At 52.5% G+C, this 20,956-nt stretch overlaps 1 protein-coding gene across 4 annotated transcripts; it reads left to right on the top strand.

Moving 5' to 3' along the window:
- The first annotated feature begins 580 nt into the window (after nucleotides 1–580).
- Nucleotides 581–20,195, top strand: LOC138812603 (leucine-rich repeat and fibronectin type III domain-containing protein 1). Of its 4 annotated transcripts, none has more exons than XM_070000595.1 (5): nucleotides 581–666; nucleotides 3,289–3,321; nucleotides 7,733–7,787; nucleotides 8,662–10,104; nucleotides 18,413–20,195. In XM_070000595.1, exons 4-5 carry the CDS (start codon nucleotides 8,699–8,701, stop codon nucleotides 19,323–19,325), a joined length of 2,319 nt encoding a protein of 772 aa, XP_069856696.1. In that variant the 5' UTR covers nucleotides 581–666; nucleotides 3,289–3,321; nucleotides 7,733–7,787; nucleotides 8,662–8,698; the 3' UTR covers nucleotides 19,326–20,195. The 4 variants fall into 4 exon arrangements, with proteins under 4 accessions (XP_069856696.1, XP_069856723.1, XP_069856705.1 ...); XM_070000622.1 differs by having other exon boundaries at nucleotides 3,289–3,364; XM_070000604.1 differs by lacking the exon at nucleotides 581–666 and adding an exon at nucleotides 1,743–1,845.
- The last annotated feature ends 761 nt before the right edge of the window (nucleotides 20,196–20,956 follow it).

Raw genomic sequence — 20,956 nt, 5'->3', positions numbered from 1 at the left:
TTGAGTACCCGGGGTGGGGAGAGTGCGTTCGGGGCCCTGGCGGGGTGTGGAGGTCACAGAAGAGCCGAGGACACATTCTTTCTTTCTTTTTGTGGTCCTGGGTGTCTCTTTAATATGATCTGGGTCTTTAGCACAGAGGTAAGGCCTGGTCGGAGGTGCTGTTGGCGGGGGATGGGGATGGGGGGGACGTGATCTGAGATCTCGATGTGTCGTGTGTGGTGGTGGGGGGCCGGTGGGGTCCCCTAGCAGTCGGGGCGTGGTCTAAAGGATGGGGGGGGTCTCAGGGGAGGCCGGGGGTGGGGCAGGGGAGGGGTCGGGGGCGGGCTTTGGCGGCTCCGCAGTGGAGAAGGGGGTCTCCGCCGCGGCCCCGGGGAGGGGGGTGCAGGGAGCGAGTCTGGGGGGGTCGGGGGGCGGGTCGGCGCCCCCTCCCCCTCCCCGTTGCGGCGGGGATCGGCGGCGGCGCGGAGGGCGGAGCTCGGCGGTGGCGGCGGCGCGGGAGGGAGGGAAGGAGGAAGGGAGGGCGGAGGGAGGGCGGGAGGCGGGAGGGAGGCGGCCCCGCGGCACCGCGCCCCCTCCCCCGGCCCTCCCCCCACCATGGCGCGGAGCTCAGCGGCGGCGGCGGCGGCGGCGGGGCCGGGCCCGGGGCCCCCCCATTGCCCGGGCTGGGTAAGCTTGGGGTGTCACCCCACCCCACCCCACCCCTGCAGCAAACCTTCCCTCCCCCTACCTTGGGTCAGCGGGGGGGAAATGGAGGCAGGCGGGTGTGAGTGAGTGAGTGTGGCCGGCGCTGCGGCGGCCTTGCGTGCGCTCCGAGGCCCGGTGTGTGTGTGTATGTGTGTGTGTGTCTGTGTGTGTGTGCGCGCGCGCGCCCAGATCCTGGGGGGCCATCCATCCGGGTGTGTGCACCTGTGTGTCCCCCCCCTCTCCACCACACACCCCTTCTTGCACGAGGGACCCCCCCCCCCGGGGTCCGGGAAGGGGGCCGTGTGCAGGTGTGTGTGCACACGCGTGGGTTGTGTGCCAGGTGTGTGCACACCGCTCAGCCGCCTGCGTGGGGTGTTTGTGTCCGGGTTGGGGTGTACAAGCCGTGGATCTGGGTAGCCGGGTGTGTTCGCTCGGGTGTCCATTTGTGTGTGTGTGTGTGTGTGTGTGTGTGTGTGTGTGTGCGCGCGCGCGCTCGCGGATTGTGTGTCTGTCTGCGAGTCCACCTGCCCGCGATGGAGAGGGGTGGGGTGCGGGGGGGGGGGGGAGCTGAGACTCAATGTCTTGTGGGTCCAGGCCTCTAGACGGGTTGGGGGGGGAGGGGAGTTCGCCGCTTCCTCGGTCCATGTCAACCGGAGGAGGAGGAAGGGGGGTCCCCAGCCATCCTTGGGGGAGACGGCCATATCTTTCTTCCCCTTCCCGGTGGCTGGGGGAGGGGGATGGGCAGCTCGGAGGTGGACAGATGGGAGGATGAGAGGCCGAGGGATGGACAGATGGGCCTTAGGGTTTGGGGGGAGGGTGGGGGCGAAGACCTGGCCAGATCCCCACCCACCTCACCCTAAACCTCCCCCCCACACCCCTACACACACACACACACACACACACACACACACACACACACACACACACACCGGTCAGAAATCTGCAGCAGCAGCTCCCGTCAAGAGTTCCGGCATTCTGATGACCCGGCTGAGGGTGGGGGTGATGGCCGGGCTGGTGGGGTGGGGTGGGGTGCTTTGGGGCTCCAGACAGGAAGATTTTCTTAGAACCTGGCTTTGGATTTGATCACCACCCCCCCCCCAACTCCCACCTGCTGAACTCTGACCTCTGACCCAGGATGGTCATCTGATTTGGGGGAGGAAGGTATTGGAATGTGCTGGGTGAGGTATTGGGGTGAGGGGGGTACCCCAGGGTGTGGAGGAATGTGTGTTGACTATTATTCAGAATGCTCTGTGTGTGTGAGTGTGTGTGTGTGGCTTTATAAGTGTGGAAAACCCTCCTGGGACTATGTGAGTGTGTCTGTTGCTGAGCAAACATCTTGACATGTCTGTAGAGGTGGATGTGTGTGAGTGTGTGTGTGTGTGTGTGTGTGTGTGTGTGTGTGTGTGTGTAGCTTGTCCTTAGGGCCTCAGTCTCAAAAATGTCTGTGTAAGCGTGTGAGGTGTGCACAGCTAGGGTGTACATGTTGGGGGTGGGCAGGTGTCTGACTGTACAAACACCATTCAGATGTGTGAAGTCGGGTGAGTGTGCTTCAGTGTTTCAAAGTGTGCACCTAAACCAGGCATCCGTGGCTCACACCTGTCATCCTAGCCACTCAGAAGGCTGAGATCTGAGGATCACAGTTTGAAGCCAGCCTGGGCAGGAAAATCTATGAGACTCTTATCTCTAATGAACCACCAGAAAACCGGAAGTAGAGCTGTGGCTCTAGTGGTAGAGCACTTGCCTTGGGCAAAAAGAAGCTCAGGCCCTGAGTTCAAGTCCCAGGATAGGCACACACTCACACAAAAGTGTGCACCTGTGTACATTTGCTCACTCAGGTGTGTATTTGCGATGTCTGTTTGTCTCTGTGTATGGGTGGGTAACCGTGTGGTGGGTCAGTGCTGGTCTCAGAGGAGCGGATTGTGTGTCTGTTTGGACATGTGTGTGCAGGCTGACCACACATCTAGTTGAGTGGGAATGATCTAGGATCCAGGCTGTGGTCCTTGTACTTGGCTAGGTGTCCCTGGCAGTTTTGTGTGTGTGTGGCGGGGGGGGGGGGGGGGAACTCCAGATCTTGCTGGTGTGTTCATGGGAGTCCCAGTGGAGAACTTGGGTTGGAGGGTTGAGATAGGTCCCCCAGTATTGGGATGGTAAGGTAGGAGCCCTGGGTCCCCTCCTAGCTTCTTCTACAGTTCAAGGTTTGATGGGGGAGATGGGGACCTGGGTTATAAAGGTTGGGTGTGGGAGGCATCTGGCCCAGCCTTTGGAGGACTGAAAAGGAGTCTGGGAACTTAGAATCCCAAGGATGAGAGATGTAGGGGTAGATGCCAGATTCTAGGATCATGATGGAGGAGGAACTGGGGGAAGAGGGGAGGGCAGAAGACAAACAGGGGTCCTGAACCCTTGGCTTTGGGTGACCCAGCCCTGAAGCTCAATCTTACATTTCAGAATCTACTTCTGAAATTCGGAGGCTGCAGAAACAAAGCAATGGAGCTGAGGGATATAGCTCTAGGGACTTCCTTAGCTCCGCTGTTCCCTGAGGCAGGCCAAAGGGCCCACAAAGGGACCAGAAGGTGCTAACCGGGTGGTTTTTTTATTCCTTTGCAGGTACTGGCCCAGGCCCTGACTCCCTGAAGAGAGGTGAGTTGGAGCCCTCAGGCTTGAGAGAGAGAGAAATGTGGGGGTGAGCTTGGAGCCAGCTGGGGCCTAGAACCTCCCTGCCATAGAGCCCCAGTCCTCCCTAGACTGAGGGGGGGGGGACTAGTCTAGAAGCATCATGGTTGGGTTAGGGTTTTTAGTGACCAGGAGGCTTTGGGGGACAGGTAGAATCTCAGGGTAAGATATAACCTCTCTTCTCAGTACAGATAAGTTCCACCTGGGCAGAGTGGTACATGCATGTAGTCCCAGCTACTCAGGAGGCAAAGACAGGACGATCTTGGTTTGAGGTTGGCCTGAGCAAAACAGTGTAAGACCCTATGTGAAAAACAAACTAAAGGGCTGGGAAGGTGGCTCAGTGGTAGAGCACTTGCCTTGCATGCCTGAGGCCCTGGGTTCGATTCCTCAGCACCACATAAGCAAAAAGAAAAAAGCCGGAAGTGGCGTTGTGGCTCAAGTGGTAGAGCGCTAGCCTTTAGCTGAAGAGCTGAATGACAGCCCCCAGGCCCAGAGTTCAGGCCCCCCCCCAAAAAAACAAGCTAAAGCCAAAACAAACAAACAAACAAACAAAAAAGGTTGTAGGTGTGGCTCAAATGGTAGAGCACTGAGCGTGTGCAAGGCCCTGAGTTCAAATGAGTCTGATCTGATAGGTGTCTAATATAGAGAGGAAGAGGGAGGAGGGGAGAGGGAACAAATGAACACCTTTTTATAGTAGTAATTGTAGCAGCTGGCATGTAGCATTTCCTCTGTCAAGACCACAGTTACAAATAATGGTTACATATATTACAAAGAATTACAGAATTCTTTGAACTAATAAGGGAGTTGGGTTTTGGGTCCCCCCCCCATAAGCCAGTTTATAGCTGGACATGTGGGTGCTTCTTGCGGAAGTCCTTTTGACTGAGTGGGGACTTGGATGTGATCTCAAGAGAATGAGTCTGAATTCTGTCCGCTGGTACTGCAGTGTCTCTTGGTACATACTAGGTATTAGGTATTTCCAATTGCTGCTTAAGTCCCACTCTGACTGTGAGAGGTGAAGCTTTGTTCTAGTAAATTGGGGGTTCTGAGCCCTAGGGACCCCCCACAGTCAAGTGGAACTGGGGCACTGAATCATGCAAGACTCACTTTCTTAGGTCAGAGTGTCTGGTCAGTGCAGACAAGCATTTTATTTTATTTTTAAATTAATTTTTCTTTTTCTTTGCCAGCCCTGGGGCTTGAACTCTGGGCCTGGGCACTGTCCCTCAGCTCTTCAGCTCAAGGCTAGCACTCTACCACTTGAGCCACAGTGCCACTTCCAGCTTTTTCTGTGTATGTGGTGCTGAGGAATCAAACCTGGGACTTCATGAATGCTAGATAAGCACTCTACCAATAAGCCACATTCCAGTGGGCTTTTTTGGGGGGGGGGGGGAGAGGGGTTGTTCTGGTTTTTGTGCTGGTCCTGGGGCTTGAATTCTGGGCCTAGCTCTGTTCCTGAGTTTTGTTTTGTTTTGTGCTCATGGCTGGAGCTCTACCACTTGAGTCACAGCTCTACTTTTGGCGCTTTTTTTTGTGTGGTTAGTTGGCGATCAGAGCCTCAGGATCTTTCCTGTCCATACTGGCTTTGAACCACAATTCTCAGATCTCAGCCTTCTGAGTAGCCAGTGCCTGTTTTTTCCTCTTTCAATTTCTCTACTGTTTGTCTGTCTCTCTTTTATCTCTCTCTTTTAGGGCCAGTAGTAGAACTTGAACTCAAGGCCTCATGCTTTGCCTTAGCTTTTTTGCTTAAGGCTGGCACCACTTGAACCACAGCTTCACTTCCAGCTTTTTTGCGGCTAATTAGAGATAAGAGGCTTTTCTTCCTGAGCTGGTTTCTATCCTTAATCCTTAGATGTCAACCCCCTGGGTACCTGGGATTACAGGCATGAACTACTAGTACATGGCTTAGTCTGTTTCCCTCTCTGGTATGTCTCCTTCATTCCCAGTTTTGCTCTTTCTTACTGTGTCTTGCTCTATTTTTTTTTTTTTTTTTTTTTGGTCGTGGGTCTTGACCTCTGGGCCTGGGCGCTGTCCCTCAGCTCTTCAGCTCAAGGCTAGTGCTCTATCACTTGAGCCACAGCACCACTTCTGGTTTTCTGGTGGTTTATTGGAGATAAGAGTCTCATGGACTTTCCTGCTCAGGCTGGCTTTGAACCACAATCCTCATATCTCAGCCTCCTGAGCAGCTAGGATTATAGGCTTGAGCCACACATCTGGCTTTTTTTTTTTTTTTTTTTGCTGGGAGGAGGTGTTGCCTTTGTTGTTGTTGTTTTCTTTATTTTTTTTTTAAGTTGGAGACTGAGACTTGAACTTGGTACTTGACACTTTTACTGGTTGGCTAGCACTCTACCATCCAAGCTACATCTCCAGTGCTTGTTGCTGTTCTGAGCTAGCATCTTGCCTTTGGAGCCCAAGTGGCTTCAAACTTATGATCCTCTTGGCTCTGCCTCCTGAGTGCAGGGATTACAGGTGTGCACTACCGTGCTCAGCCTTTACCTTTTTGTGTGGGTATGTGGTGCTGAGAATGGAACCCGGAACCTTATAAATACTAGGCAGAGCACTCTTCTACTGAGCTTCACTCCCAGCTCTCCTTCATTTGGGATTCTTTTTCTTTCTCTGAATCTGTCCCTCTCTGTCTGCCATTCCAACCCTTTCCCCCTGGCTTCATCTCTTTCTGATTTTCTTGGTTTCTCTTATGAACACAAAAATGTAAGCCCCATAGAGTCTTAAGAAGTGTGTTAGCGGCACTGGAGTACAGGGAAGTGGGGATGAAAACTATTTCAGGGACACCCTTTCTCATTTTTTCCTTCTTCCACCCCTACCCTGTGTTGTGAGGGGGGGGATTTGTCATGGGCTAGTGTAGGGGGGAAGGGAGGAATACGAGCCCACAGGCTTTGCCTGGAGCAGAACCATTGTGTGTGTGTGTGTGTGTGTGTGTGTGTGTGTGTGTGTGTGTGTGTGTGTGTGTGTGTGTGTGTGTGTGTGTGTGTGTGTGTGTGTGTGTGTGTGTGTGTGTGTGTGTGTGTGTGTGTGGACAAAGACTCATTCAGAAGGACTGAGTCTGAGCTAGGAAATGGTTGTGTTTAATCTCAGTCTCTGCCTTCCTCATACTCTCTTTGGCCCTGCCCAGGATGGGAGAGGGATTTGAATGTTGGCAGAGTATGCCAGGCCCAGGCTTGTTCAGTGGGAAGGCGGCTCAGTGGTAGAGTGCTTGCCTTGCATGCATGAGGCCCTGGGTTCGATTCCTCAGCACCCCATAAGCAGAAAAAGCCAGAAGTGGCGCTGTGGCTCAAGTGGTAGAGCACTAGCCTTGAGCTGAAGAGCTGAGGGACAGTGCCCAGGCCCAGAGTTCAGGCACCATGACCAATAAAAAGGGGGGGAAAAAGATCCCAGTAAAGATGGTATGACTCTCATCTCAATTTCTAAATGATGTTGTTCTGGGGTTGGAGGTGTGGCCAGGTGGTAGAGCACCAGCCAGTAGATGAGAATGTCAGATACTGAGTTCAAGTCCCAGTCTCAGACAATTTTTTTTTTTTTTTTTTTTTTTTTTTGGTCAGTCTTAGGGCTTGAACACTGGGTTTGGCAGCTCTTCAGCTCAAGGCAAGCACTCTACCAACTTGAGCCACAATGCCACTTCCAGTTTTCTGGTGGTTTATTGGAGATAAGAGTCTCACAGACTTTCCTGCTTGGGCTGGCTTTGAACTGTGATCCTCAGATCTCAGCCTCTTGACTAGCTAGGATGACAGGTGTGAGCCACCAGTGCCTAGGCAAGTTTTTAAAAAGTCATTCTGGCCCAGTGTTGGGGGAGTCACAAAGGGAGGAAGAGAGGATTTGAACCTGAATCTGGCTGATTTCAAAGCAGTTGCTCCTGTCAGGTGCCAGTGGCTCACATCTGTGGCTCCCACCTGTAACCCCAGCTACTCAGGAGGCTCAGAGCTGAGGATTGCTATTTGAAATCAGCCAAATCCAGAATTCTTTATCTTCACCTAGCCAGCAAAAAGCTGGAAATGGAAATGTGGCTCAAGCCGTAGAGCATCAGTGTTGGGCAAAATGTTGAGGATAGTGTCCAGGCCCTGTGTTCAAGCCCCTGTACCACATGTACACACACACACACACACACACACACACACACACACACACACACACAAATATTAAAGCATTTGCTTGTCATTGTAGTAGTATTTGTTCTTAGTACACCTTAGCCACTTGATAGTGATAATAACGACGATGGTGGTGATCATGAGGATGATGATGATGATGATGATGACTTCTGGCATGTAGTAAGCCCATCTTAGATGCTAGATGCTATTCTAAAGTCAGCCGTATGTATTGATTAACCCAGTCTTCACAGAAATGAGCCCTTGTCTTTATCTCTACTTTCCAGATGACGAAACCGAGATTCAGAGAGGTTCAGACACTTTCCCGAGGTCACACAGCTAGTAAGTGTCACTGCCGGGATTTGAACCCAGACAGTATGGTTTTTGACATCGATGGCCTTAAGTTAAAGTCAACAGTGACTTCAAAATCTTTGGTAGGGTTGGGTGTCGGGCCTGTTTCAAATGGTAGGTGGCTTGCCTTGGGTTCAACTCCCAGTACCACCAATAAGAAAAAGAAAAAGAAAAAGAAAAGAAAAGAACTGAAGGATCTAGATTGGCCCAGGTGCGAGAAAGAAGTTGGACATTCAAGAGTGGTAATGTTTTTATTGGTTGGTCCTGGGCATTGTCCCTGAGTTCCTTTGCCCAAGGCTAGTGCTCTACCATTTTTTTTTTTTTTTTGCCAGTCCTGGGGCCTGAACTCAGAGCCTGGTCATTGTCCCTGAGCTCTTTTGCTCAAGGCTAGCACTCTACCATTTTGAGCTATAGCTCCACTTCTGGTTTTCTGATGGTCCATTGGAGAGAAGAATCTCATGGACTTTTCTGCCCAGGCTGGCTTTGAACTGTCATCCTCAGATCTCAACCTTCTGAGTAGCTAGGATGACAGGTGTGAGCCACCAACATCTACCTATATTTATTTTTTGTTGGACATGGGGCTTGAACTCAGGACGTAGGGGACTGTCTCTGAGTTTTATTTTTGCTCAAGGCTAGTGCTCTACCACCTTGAGCCACAGCTCCACTTCCAAGGGTTGGTAATTTACCAACTAAAGTAGAAAGATTATAATAATTTATCCATAGGCAATCTGAGGGCTGTCACTGTCTGGTGTGATCAGGTCACTTGGAGGGGTGGGATTCGATTCTGACACTGAGGCAGGTCACTGGGAGCTGGTAGGGTGGTGATGGAGCCCCGTGCCCAGGTCATCTTCTGCTTCCTCTACAGGTCTAACCTCCTGTCCCTCCTGCTCTCTCTGGGCACCATGGCTCCGGGCCCCTTGTCCACGGTGCTCTTCTCGCCGCCTCCGACTGCCCTGTCTTTTCTGTTGTTACTCTGGGCCGGGGCATCTCGTAGCCAGCCTTGTCCAGGACGCTGCATTTGCCAGAATGTGGCACCTACACTGACCATGCTGTGTGCCAAGACCGGCTTGCTCTTCGTGCCACCGGCCATCGACCGGCGCGTGGTGGAGTTACGACTTACCGACAACTTCATCGCGGCCGTCCGGCGCCGGGATTTCGCCAACATGACCAGCCTGGTGCATCTCACCCTGTCCCGCAACACCATCGGCCAAGTGGCGGCCGGCGCCTTCGCCGATCTCCGCGCCCTGCGTGCCCTGCACCTGGACAGCAACCGTCTGGCCGAGGTGCGGGGCGACCAGCTGCGGGGCTTGGGTAATCTTCGCCACCTGATCCTGGGCAATAACCAGATCCGCAAGGTCGAGTCGGCCGCGTTTGACGCCTTCCTGTCCACCGTGGAAGACCTCGATCTGTCTTACAACAACCTGGAGGCCCTGCCCTGGGAGGCCGTGGGCCAGATGGTGAACTTGAACACGCTCACGCTGGACCACAACCTCATCGATCACATCGCCGAGGGGACCTTCGTGCAGCTGCACAAGCTGGTGCGCCTGGACATGACCTCCAATCGCCTCCACAAACTCCCTCCCGATGGCTTGTTCCTGAGGTCCCAGGGCAGCGGGCCCAAGCCCCCCACGCCGCTGACCGTCAGCTTCGGGGGGAACCCTCTGCACTGCAATTGCGAACTGCTCTGGTTGAGACGGCTGACCCGTGAGGATGATCTAGAAACTTGTGCCACCCCCGAGCACCTGACCGATCGCTACTTCTGGTCCATCCCCGAGGAGGAATTCCTCTGCGAACCGCCGTTAATCACCCGCCAAGCTGGGGGCCGCGCCCTGGTGGTTGAGGGCCAGGCGGTCAGTTTACGTTGCCGGGCGGTGGGTGACCCTGAGCCTGTGGTACATTGGGTGGCGCCCGATGGGAGATTGCTGGGGAATTCCAGCCGGACTCGGGTGCGAGGGGATGGGACCCTGGACGTGACCATCACCACGTTAAGAGACAGTGGCATCTTCACCTGCATCGCCTCCAACGCGGCCGGGGAAGCCACGGCGCCCGTGGAGGTCTGCGTGGTACCTTTGCCCTTGATGGCACCTCCACCTGCTGCCCCACCGCCTCTCACGGAGCCCGGCTCCTCTGACATCGCCACCCCAGGCAGACCCGGGGCCAACGAGTCAGCTTCCGAGCGCCGGCTGGTGGCGGCCGAACTCACCTCAAGCTCTGTGCTCATCCGCTGGCCAGCCCAGAGGCCAGTGCCCGGTATCCGCATGTACCAGGTCCAGTATAACAGCTCGGCCGATGACTCTCTTGTGTACAGGTAAGGTGTGGTGTAGCTCCAAGCCCAGGGGTCGGTCCGGCCTTCCCTTCTGTGTGCCCATTCCTTTGGCTTTTTTTTTCCCTTTATCTTTTTTGTTAGTATCAATCTTGGGGCTTGAACTCAGGGCCTGGGCGCTGTCCCTCAGCTCTTCAGCTCAAGGCAAATGCTCTACCACTTGAGCTACAGCGTGACTTCCAGGATTCTGGTGGTTTATTGGCGATCAGAGTCTCACAGACTTATCTGTCCTGGTTGGCTTTGAACCCTGATCCTCAGATCTCAGATCTTCTGAGGAGCTAGGATGACAAGTGTGAGCCACCGATACCTGGCTACCCTTGGCTTTCTTGCTCAGGTGGGGTTTCTGCATGGCCTCAGACTAGTCTCAGACTCCTTCATTTGCTCTGTCTCCTCTCTCCTCTATTTCTGTCTTGCTCTGTTTTTCTTGCATTTGGCAAATATTTGTTGAGCATCTACATGAGGACAGTTGAAGGCTGGAAGCTGCAGTTATAACAGTGAAGGAAGCCAGCCTAATTGTGCATATCCTAGGGTTCATGTCCACATTGATCGTAATCATCAACCTTAGAAGCTGGGTGCTGGGGGCTCATACTTATATCATCCTAACTCCTCAGGAGGCTGAGATCTGAGGATCACAGTTCAAAGCCAGCCCAGGCAGGAGAGCCTAGGAGATTCTCATCTCCAATTAAGCACCAAAAGAAAAAAAAAGTCAGAAGTGGAGCTGTGGGCTGGGAAGGTGGCTTGGTGGTAGAGTGCTTGTCTCACATGCATGAGGCCCTGGGTTCGATTCCTCAGCACCACATAAGAAAAAAGCCGGAAGTGGCACTGTGGCTCAAGTGGTAGAGAATTAGCCTTGAGCTGAAGAGCTGAGGGACAGCGCCCAGGCCCAGAGTGCAGGCCCCATGACTGACAAAAAAAAAAAAAAAAAAAGTGGAGCTGTGACACAGTGTTAGAGCACCAGCCTTGAGTGAAAAAGCTCAGAGATTACACCCAAACCCTGAGTTCAAGTCCCAGTACTGGTACAAAATAAAAGTTAAACTTTTTGGAGAGGGAACATATATGTGTCTATTTAGTTTCCCTTCCTTCCTTCCTTTTTTTCTTCCTTCCTTTTTTCCTTCCTTCCTTCCTTCCTTTTTTCCTTCCTTCCTTTCTTTCTTTCTTTTCTTTCTTTTCTTTCTTTCTTTTCTTTCTTTCTTTCTTTCTTTCCTTTCTTTCTTTCTTTCTTTCTTTCTTTCTTTCTTTCTTTCTTTCTTTCTTTCTTTCTTTCTTTCTTTCTTTCTTTCTTTCTTTTCTGGTTGGTCATGGGGCTTGAACTCAGGGCCTGGGTGCTGTCCCTAAGCTCTTTTGCTCAAGGCCAGCTTTCTGTTGGTTCATGGACTTTCTTCCCCCGGCTGGCTCTGAACCACGATTCTTAGATCTCAGTCTGCTGAGTAGCTATGATGACAGGTGCGAGTCCCTAACACTGGCTTTTAGTTACATTTCCATTAAGAAACTATTAACCACTTCTATTATGTTAACACATAGGGGTCCATTATAGATAGAGAAAGCAAAGAGGGTGAGAAAAATGGATGTTATTTCCACCCCTTTGCCTTGGTTGGAAGCCATGTTTGATGAACAGGTCTGGGTGGTGAAGGCAGTTTTCGAAATGCCTAGGAGTCCCATCCCCTCTTGAGTTTTCTTTCTTTTCTTTTCTTTTTTCTCCCCAGTCCAGGGGCTTGAACTCAGAACCTGGGCTCTGTCCCTAAGCCTCTTTGTGCTCAAGGCTAGTGCTCTACCACTTGAGCCACAGTGCCATTTCTGGCTTTTTCTGACTAGTTTATTGGAGATAAGAGTATCTGGGACTTTCCTGCCTGGGTGTCTTCAAGTGGTCAAATTTTCTTGTTCTCCCCTGTCTATGTTGGTCTGTCTCCACCCTGTCCCCACCTGCCCCCATTAGGTGTCTGATCCCTCCTCTGTGCTAAGCCCTAAGTTGGGTACTAGGATCCAGAAGGGCAAAGTGACCCCAGTCCCTGTCTTCAGGATATTTCCAAACCACTGGGAAGAGACCAGAACATACCTTTGGTACTACCTTGGCCCGCTAAGTCTTTACTCTATGGTCTGGCTCTTCGCTACAGATCTGGCACACAGTAGGGACTTGATAATTGACTCTTGGGCACCCAGTGGGGATTTGTTAACTGGCTGTTGGCTGTGAGGATGCCACTTCTTGTCTACACCTCCCTTGTGCAACTGTAGAGCACCTGCTGAATGCCTTGCTCTGGAATTGCCCTCAGTCAGGCAGTAGAGGGGCTGGAAAATGATCCCACTTTTGATGCCACCTCTAGCTTTGGGGTGTGCTCAGACCTTCTCTTATATACCTGCCACCATTCTCCATGTCCTCTTGCCACAGGTCTAGTGCAGTGTGGGCACTCTCCCATTGTTGAAGTGAATCAATGTCTCTCTTTTCCTCATGGTCCTCTCCCCACCCCTAGCCCCTAGATAGGGACTTGGTGCCCTGTGGCCCAGGCTGGCCTAGAATTTTTGGTTTCCCTGCCTTAGCCTCCCCAAGTGCTGGGATTACAGGTGTGTGCCACCACACTCAGCACTCTAGCTCCTCCTTTGGATTCTAGCTACCTAACAGTGAGCAAAGACCTACTCTGTGCTTCATCTGAGGCGAGCTTGGTCCTGGGCTGACAGAGATAGTTAAGATACTGGCCCAGATTTACAAACAATAGGCAAAGGAACCACACAGAACATTTTGTATGATGTTTCCAACGGTGCTGCTACGTCATTCTCCCTTCCCAGTTTCTCTGTGATTCAGTGATCATTGCCCGTCCCACGTTCTTGTCTTCTTTATTATTTGCAGCACTAAGGATCGAACCCAGGTCCTCACCCATACTAATCAAGTACCTCACTACACCCCTAGCCCACTCTCACTTTGCAGATAGGGAAATTGAGGCTTAATGGGTGGGGGACAGAGCTGTCCTTTATATGCTGGACACATACTTTCTGTTTGCTGGGAAAATGGATAATACACATTGGTAAATAACCCCGTTTCTTTCACTCTCTCTCCTCAGTCCTTCTATCTGGCCCATAATCACCACATTGCAGATTAGGGGATGGTTCCCAGACACCCCCTCCCTCCCCACTCTAGATGTGTGTTCAGATGTCTCTAGTCCCCTGTCTCCAGCCAAGCAAGAAACCCTAAGATGCTTCCTCTTCAGGGGCTAGGTTTCTGTCTTTCATCCTCTTTTACTGATGCCTGTATAATGGCTCTGCATGGGTTAACTTCCTCACTGCTGCCACGGGGTGGAGGTGATATCCAATCAGAAACCTGCTGGGTGGCTTGTTCTGGTCTAACAGCCAATGAGAGACCGAAGGGTTCAAGCTTTCTTAAGGAGCCAGTCTCTGTCCTTGATAAAGGAGGAGCCCCTAGCAACTGGTTATTTAGAGGGGAGGGGAGGGGAAGCAAGGGAATGCAAAGCTGTAAGGAGAAAGAGAAGAGTTGAAGCCTGGGAGAACCAGGTTGGGGGGTGATGGTAGTCTGGGAAAAGGCAGGTAGGGGGAGCATGAGGGCACCTTTGGTGGGTTCATACTTGATGTCTGGGTTGGAGGGTGACTCTTGGGTGTGAGGGACCCTCCTGGCTGCAGGATGACTAAGGTGGGGCTTCAAAACCAAAAGGTGTCCTAGAGGAGGGGAATGTGGTGCTCTGAGAGGTGAGCAGGCCTGTAGAGCTGAGGTATGGCCTTTTCCTGAGCTGGAGCCTCTTCCCTGACAGAGGAAAGGGCTGGCCTTGCTCCTGATTGGTCACTAGGAGAGCTTGTAAGGTTCGGTGCTGTGGATTTGGCAGGCCTGAGTTTCTTGAGACAAGATGAAGCCAATAGGGAAGATGGATGTACCCAGCAGAAGGGGGCCATTGACATCTAGAACAAGTCTTACAGCTGGGCGCTGGTGGCTCACACCTTGTCATCCTAGCTACTCAGGAGGCTGAGATCTGAGGATCCCAGTTCAAAGCCAGCCTGGACAGGAAAGTCCAAGAGACTCTTTTATTTTTCCTCCAGAGCTGGGGGCCTAACTCAGAGCCTTGTACTTACCAGAACGTAAAACTGTGGTTCAAAGTGGTAGAGTGCTAGCCTTGAGCAAAAGAGCTCCAGGGCAATACGTGTGCCCTGAGCTCAAGCCCCAGGACCAGCCCAAAACAAAAGAAGCCTTGCAATTGGTCAGGGAGGTATTGGCCCCAAACCCTAGGCAAGATTTCTGACTATCACTGAATGGGATGTCAACTAATGGCTATATTAAGTATCAGATTTTGACTATTCAGTAATTCTTTCCTCATTTTTTCTCTCCTGCCCCTCCTCTTCCTCCTCTTGCTCCTCTTCCTTCTTGCCACTCCTGGGGCTTGAATTTAGGGCCTGGGCACTGTCCTTGAGCTTCTTTTTCTCAAGGCTAGAGCTGTACCACTTGAGCCACAAAACCACTTTCTGGAGATAAGAGGCTTATTAAATTTCCTGCCTGGGCTGGCTTTGAACCTCAATTCTCAGATCTCAGCCTCCTGAGTAGATTACAGGTGTGAACCACTGGTGCCCCACTCTTATTTATTTATTTTAATATTTTTTGTTGGTTGTGGGGCTTGAACTCAGCATGGGCACTGTCCCTGAGCTCTTCATTTCAAGGCGAGTGCTCTACCACTTCAGCCATAGTGCCATTTCTGGTTTTCTAGTGGTTAATTGGAAATAAGAATTTCTTGGACTTTCCTGCCTGAGCTGGCTTCAAACTGCAATCTTCAGATCTCAGCTTCCTGAGTAGCTAGGATTACAGGAGTGAGCCACTGGCACCCAGCTCTTATTTTACTTTTTCTTTCTTTCCTTTCCCTTTCTTTCTTTCTTTCTTTCTTTCTTTCTTTCTTTCTTTCTTTCTTTCTTTCTTTCTTTCTTTCTTTCTTCCTTTTTTTTTTTTTGTTGTCAGTTATGGGGCTTGAACTCTGGGGTTGGGTGCGTCCCCGAGCTCTTCAGCTCAAGGTGAACACTCTGCCACTTGAGTCACAGCACCACTTCTGGATTTCTAGTGGTTTATTGGAGATAAGAGTCTGGGGGGGGGTAGAGGGGGGGAAGCTGGGAAGGTGGCTCAGTGGTAGAGCGCTTGCCTTGCATGCATGAGGACATGAGTGCAATTCCTCAGCACCACATAAGCACAAAGAAAAAAGCCAGAAGTGGCGCTGTGGCTCAAGTGGTAGAGTGCTAGCTAGCCTTGAGCTGCATAGCTGAGGGACAGAACCCAGGCCCAAAGTTCAGGCCCCACGACCGGATCCCCCCCCCCCCCAAAAAAAGAGTCTCTTGGACTTTCCTGGGACTTTCCTGCCCAGGCTGGCTTTGAACTGCGATCCTCAGATCTCAGATCTCAGCCTCCTGAGTAAGCTAGGATTATAGGCATGAGCCACCGGCACCTGGCTCATGTTTTGTAATATGGGACATTTGATTATCACCACCTCACCACATGTAGGGTGAGGGAAACTGATGTATAGAAATGTTAAGCCAGGGCTGGGAGGTTGGCTCAGTGGCAGAGTGCTTGCCTCGCATGCATGAGGCCCTGGGTTTGATTCCTTAGTACCACATAAGCAGAAAAAGCCGGAGGTGGTGCTGTGGCTCAAGTGGTAGGGTGTTAGCCTTGAGCTGAAGAGCTGGAGGACAGCACCCAGGTCCAGAGTTCAGGCCCCACGACCTCCACCACAACCACCAACAATAAAAAGAACATTAAAAAAAAAATAATAGGGCTGGGAAGGTGGCTCAGTGGTAGAGCGCTTGCCTTGCATGCATGAGGCCCTGGGTTCGATTCCTCAGCACCACATAAGCAAAAAGAAAAAAGCCGGAAGTGGCACTGGGCTGGGAAGGTGGCTCAGTGGTAGAGCGCTTGCCTTGCATGCATGAGGCCCTGGGTTCGATTCCTCAGCACCACATAAGCAAAAAGAAAAAAACCGGAAGTGGCGCTGTGGCTCAAGTGGTAGAGTGCTAGCCTTGAGCTGAAGGGCTCAGGGACAGCGCCCAGGCCCAGAGTTCAGGCCCCACGACCGGACCCAAAAAAAAAAAAAATAATAATAATAAAGAGCTGGGAGCTGGTGGCTCACGCCTGTAATCCTAGCTACTCAGGAGGCTGAGATCTGAGGATCGCGGTTCAAAGCCAGCCCGGGCAGGAGAGACCGTGAGACTCCTATCTCCAATAAACCACCAGAAAACCGGAAGTGGCGCTGTAGCTCAAGTGGTAGAGCGCTTGCCTTGAGCTGAAGAGCTGAGGGACAACGCCCAGGTCCAGAGTTCAAGCCTCACGACCGACCAAAAAAAAAAAAAAAAAAAAGAAATGTTAAGCCGTGGAGCTAGGAAGGCAGCTCAGTGTTAGAGTGCTTGCCTTGCATGCATGAGGCCCTGGGTTTGATTCCTCAGTACCACATAAGCAGGAAAAAACCAGAAGTAGCGCTGTGGCTCAACTAGTAGAGCACTAGCATTGAGCTGAAATGCTGAGGACAGCCCTCAGGCCCAGAGTTCAGGCCCCACAACTGACAAAAAGAAAAAAAAAAAAAAGAAATGTTAAGCTGTGCACCCATGGCTCTGTAATCCTAGCTACTCAGAAGGCTGAGATCTGAAGATTATGGTTCAAAGCCAGCCCATGCAGTGAAGACTTTGAGACTCTTATCTCCAATAAACCACCAGAAAATTGGAAGTGGTGCTGTGGCTCAAGTGCTCGCCTTGAGCTGAACTGCTGAGGGATAGTGTTCAAGCCCAGAGTTCAAGCCCCTGATGACCATCACCAACAACAAAAGGAAATGTTAAGAAACTTGCCTAAGGACACAGAGCTAAGCCAGAGGCAAAGGAGAGATGCACACTCAGATGGCCTTGCTCTCAAACTTAATTGATATAACCACTTTCTTTTGCCTTTGAAGGGAAGGGCTTATAGCAAGAAAGGAACACACTAGCTTGGCTACACTTAATTCAATTATGGATGGAACTTTGGAAGTCTGATTAGGTCTTGTCTGACATTACTGGGCTTTCAGTACACAAAGGAGTGGTTGCTTCTAATATCTGGGTAAGGGTGGGGCATGATGAGCCTAAGCAGAGTAGAAGAATTATATTCCTGGTTAGCCATTGTGGAGTGTGGCTTCCCGAGCACGCATGCTCATGCTAGTACTGGGGCTTGAACTCAGAGCCTTGCCCAGTCTCTTGGTTTGGGCTTTTGTGCTCAAGGATAGTTCTCTACCACTTGAGCCACTGTTCTCTTTCTGATTTTTTTTTTTTTTTAAGTTGTGGGGCTTGAAATCAGGGCCTAGGCAATGTCCCTGAGCTCTTTTGTTCAAGGCTAGCTTTCTACCACCTGAGCCATAACTCCACTTCCAGTGTTTGAGTGGTTAATTGGAGTTAAGAGTTTCACAGAAACTTTTCTGTCTGCTCAGGCTGACATTGAATGGGATCCTCAGATCTCAGCCTCCTGAGTAGCTAGGATTACAGGTGTGAGCCACCAGGGCCCCTTAATAGAGGTGGGAATAAGTAACTGGGTAGAAATTGTGCCTAGAAATGATGGTTTTATTCAAAGGTGGATGAAGGAGAATGACTGGAAGCATGGTTCCTCCCACGTGCAAGGCAGGGATAAGTATGAAAGAGGAACTAGAAGATAATCCTTTATTAGGATGAATAAGACAAACTCTGTAAATGCTTAGCCTTGGTGTACATATGGCTGTGGGTGAGGCATGCAGATAAGTTGGGGGGGGGGGGTTAAATTTGAACCACCTAGAGTTCCAGAGTGTGAAAACTACAGAACTCCCATTCAAGGGTGAGGATATGTAAATGAGACATGAATAGCAGTGTTTCAATAGGCAGTCTGGGGGCAAGGCCAGGAAGATGAAGGGTGTGGCCTGTAGCACCAGTCTCCTTAAATGGTAAACAAATGAAGATTAAGGAGCTCAACTAACAGTTGTGGGAGATACTGGAGGGGGGCGGGGGGGGCGTGTCCATTGAGGGCAGGATAGAAAAACTACAGTACTCCTCCCACGTGGGGGCGGGGATATGTAGATGAGGAAGCATGAATGGCAGGTATTGTCCCCAATAAGTGGTTGACCAGGTGTGTATGAGGGTGGGGCATGCAGACGAGGGGCGTGGCCTGTAACTGTGGTCCCGAGAAAGGGTAGAACTATATTGGAGGGAAAGAGGGGAAACACCCACCCCTTCAGGTTCAGTTTCCTCTTTTTATTTTCTGGGTGGGAGGGGGGTTTCAGGTGAAAGGGTGCGGGGTTCAGAGTGGGGCTAACTACCATGACCCTCAACTCCCTTTCTGCAGGATGATCCCATCCACCAGCCAGACCTTCCTGGTGAACGATCTGGCAGCGGGCCGGGCTTACGATTTGTGCGTGCTGGCGGTCTACGACGACGGCGCCACGGCTCTACCCGCCACGAGAGTCGTGGGTTGTGTGCAGTTCACGACGGCGGGGGATCCTGCACCGTGTCGCCCCCTGAGGGCCCATTTCCTGGGTGGTACCATGATCATCGCCATTGGGGGCGTCATCGTCGCCTCGGTCCTGGTTTTCATCGTTCTGCTCATGATTCGCTACAAAGTATACGGCGATGGAGACAGTCGCCGCACTAAGGGCGCCTCCCGCTCACCCCCGAGGGTCAGCCACGTGTGTTCGCAGACTAACGGTGGTGCAGGCACCCAGCAGGCCCCGGCCCCGGCCGCACAAGACCGCTACGAGGCACTGAGGGAGGTGGCCAGCCCGGCTGCTGCGGTGGCCATCGAGGCCAAGGCCACCACCACCGCGGCTGAGGCAGCTTCCATGGAGAAGGAGACGATACTAGGACGCTCTCTGGGCGGCTCGGCCACCTCCCTGTGCCTGCTGCCATCCGAGGAAACTTCCGGGGAGGAGTCTCGGGCTTTGGCAGGTCCTCGGAGGAGCCGTTCAGGGGCCCTGGGGCCACCAGCTTCTGCGCCCCCGATTCTAGCTTTGGTTCCTGGAGGGGCTCCAGCCCGATCAAGGCCGCAACAGCGTTATTCCTTCGATGGGGACTACGGGGCGTTATTTCAGAGCCACAGTTACCCGCGCCGCGCCCGGCGGACAAAGCGCCACCGCTCCACGCCACACCTGGACGGGGCCGGCGGGGGCGCGGCCGGGGAGGACGGAGACCTGGGGCTGGCCTCCGCCAGGGCGCGCCTGGCTTTTACCAGCACCGAATGGATGCTGGAGAGTACCGTGTGAACGAGTGGGGAAAAGGGGTCCGGGCGCCGGGATGCCTGGGGTGAGGGGGGGGCGTCCCCTCCACCCCACCCCCCCTGGATAAACGGCCACAGCCCCTCTGGGACGCTGGGGCGGGAAAAGCACATTGCCAGGAACTTGGGCCAGGAGCTGAGCCGGGAGACTCCGCCCTTCTCCTCCTGGGAGGGAGGGAGGGGCGGGGCATCTCCAAGACCACGCCCAGAACGCGCCTCATTGGCTCGGGGGCGTGGTCACCGGCCGCCACGCCCCCTCCTGCCCCTCCCCTCGCGCGCTCGCGGACCTCGCTGGAGCCGGTGCCTTACACAGCGAAGCGCGGGGAGGGGCAGGGCCCCCCCGACACTGCAGCACTGAGACACGAGCCCCCTCCCCCAGCCCGGGACCCCGGGGCAAGGGGTCAGGGGTCCATTTCTTGTATCTGGCTGGACTAGATCCTATTCTGTCCCGCGGCGGCCTCCAAAGCCCCCCCCCTCACCCCTTGACACACACCTCATCCCCACCCCCTACTTCCCTCCCCTGGTCCCCTTTGTCTGTCTTTGTCCAGTCCTCTTGTCTGTCTGTCTGATGTCTCTGTCCTGCTCTACTTGTTCCTTTTTCTCTGTTCTGTGGTGGTCTCTTCTCCCTCTGCCTTCCCTTAATTTGTCTTCTCCCCTAATTTCTTCTCACTACCAGATGTTCCGGGCAGGTCCCACTGGAAGGACCAGACTTTCCCCCCTATGCCTTCTTCGTACCTCCTCTCCCCAACCTTGCCCCCAATAAATCCCTCACATGAACAAAATCCAAAACCAAATCCCCCCACTCTACCAGAGCCGGGACCCTCCGCCGCAGCAGAATTAAATTTTTTTCTGTGTCTGAGGCCGCTCTGCTGACGTGTGTGTGTGTTGAGGGGAGGGTGGCTTAGAAGGCAAAGACCTAAATTAGACTGAAGGAAAGATGACAACAGGGGATGGGGGTCCTGAACTGCCAGACAGGCACTTACCTTCCTAAGATGAGGTGTAATCAAAATAAAATTATTGTAGTTGGGTGCTCACTGGTGGCTCATGCCTGTAATCCTAGCTACTCAGGAGGCTGAGATAGGAGGATCATCATTTGAAGCCAACCCAGGCCAAAAGAAAAAAAAAAGGAGGCTCATCAAGTAGCCACCACAAAGCCAGAAGTAGAGGGATGGCTCAAATGATAGAGCACCATCCTTTAGCCAAAAAGGCAAGCCAGAGTGGGAGACTCAGAGTTCAAGTCCCAGTACCCACTCACCCCCACATACAACATGATTGTAGTTAAAGTAAGTGCTCAGCCCTTAATCCTAGCAGTGACCCTAGGACACAGGGATTGCTGTCTCATTTTACAGATGAGCAGATTGCAGTCCAGGAAAGGTAAAATACCTTGCACATGGTGATATAACCAGGTGGAAATCAGATTTTTAAAAAGGCAGGAAGAGGCTGGAGGAGCGGCGCAGTGGTAGAGCACCTGCCTAGGAGGAGAGAGGCCTTGGGTTCCATCCCCAGTTCTGCGAAAATCAACCAACCCTCACCCACATTGCCTGTAAAAGGACAGGTGGAGTTGGGTATTGTGGTCCCCACCTGGAGTCCCAGCTACTCTGGAGGCTGAGGCAGGAGGAT

This window comes from Dipodomys merriami, unplaced genomic scaffold (genome assembly GCF_024711535.1).
Source record: "Dipodomys merriami isolate MVZ:Mamm:240054 unplaced genomic scaffold, mDipMer1.0.p SCAF_106, whole genome shotgun sequence".
NCBI lineage: Eukaryota > Metazoa > Chordata > Mammalia > Rodentia > Heteromyidae > Dipodomys > Dipodomys merriami.
Note: the sequence above shows the minus strand (reverse complement) of the source record. Positions and strands in the feature narration are given on the sequence as shown.

Excerpts from the sequence above, each read along its gene's own strand:
- LOC138812603 (XM_070000595.1), top strand. The coding sequence starts at position 8,699 with ATGGCTCCGGGCCCCTTGTCCACGGTGCTCTTCTCGCCGCCTCCGACT. Across the intron at positions 10,105-18,412 it reads GATGACTCTCTTGTGTACAG|GATGATCCCATCCACCAGCC; the intron begins GTAAGGTGTGGT and ends CCCTTTCTGCAG.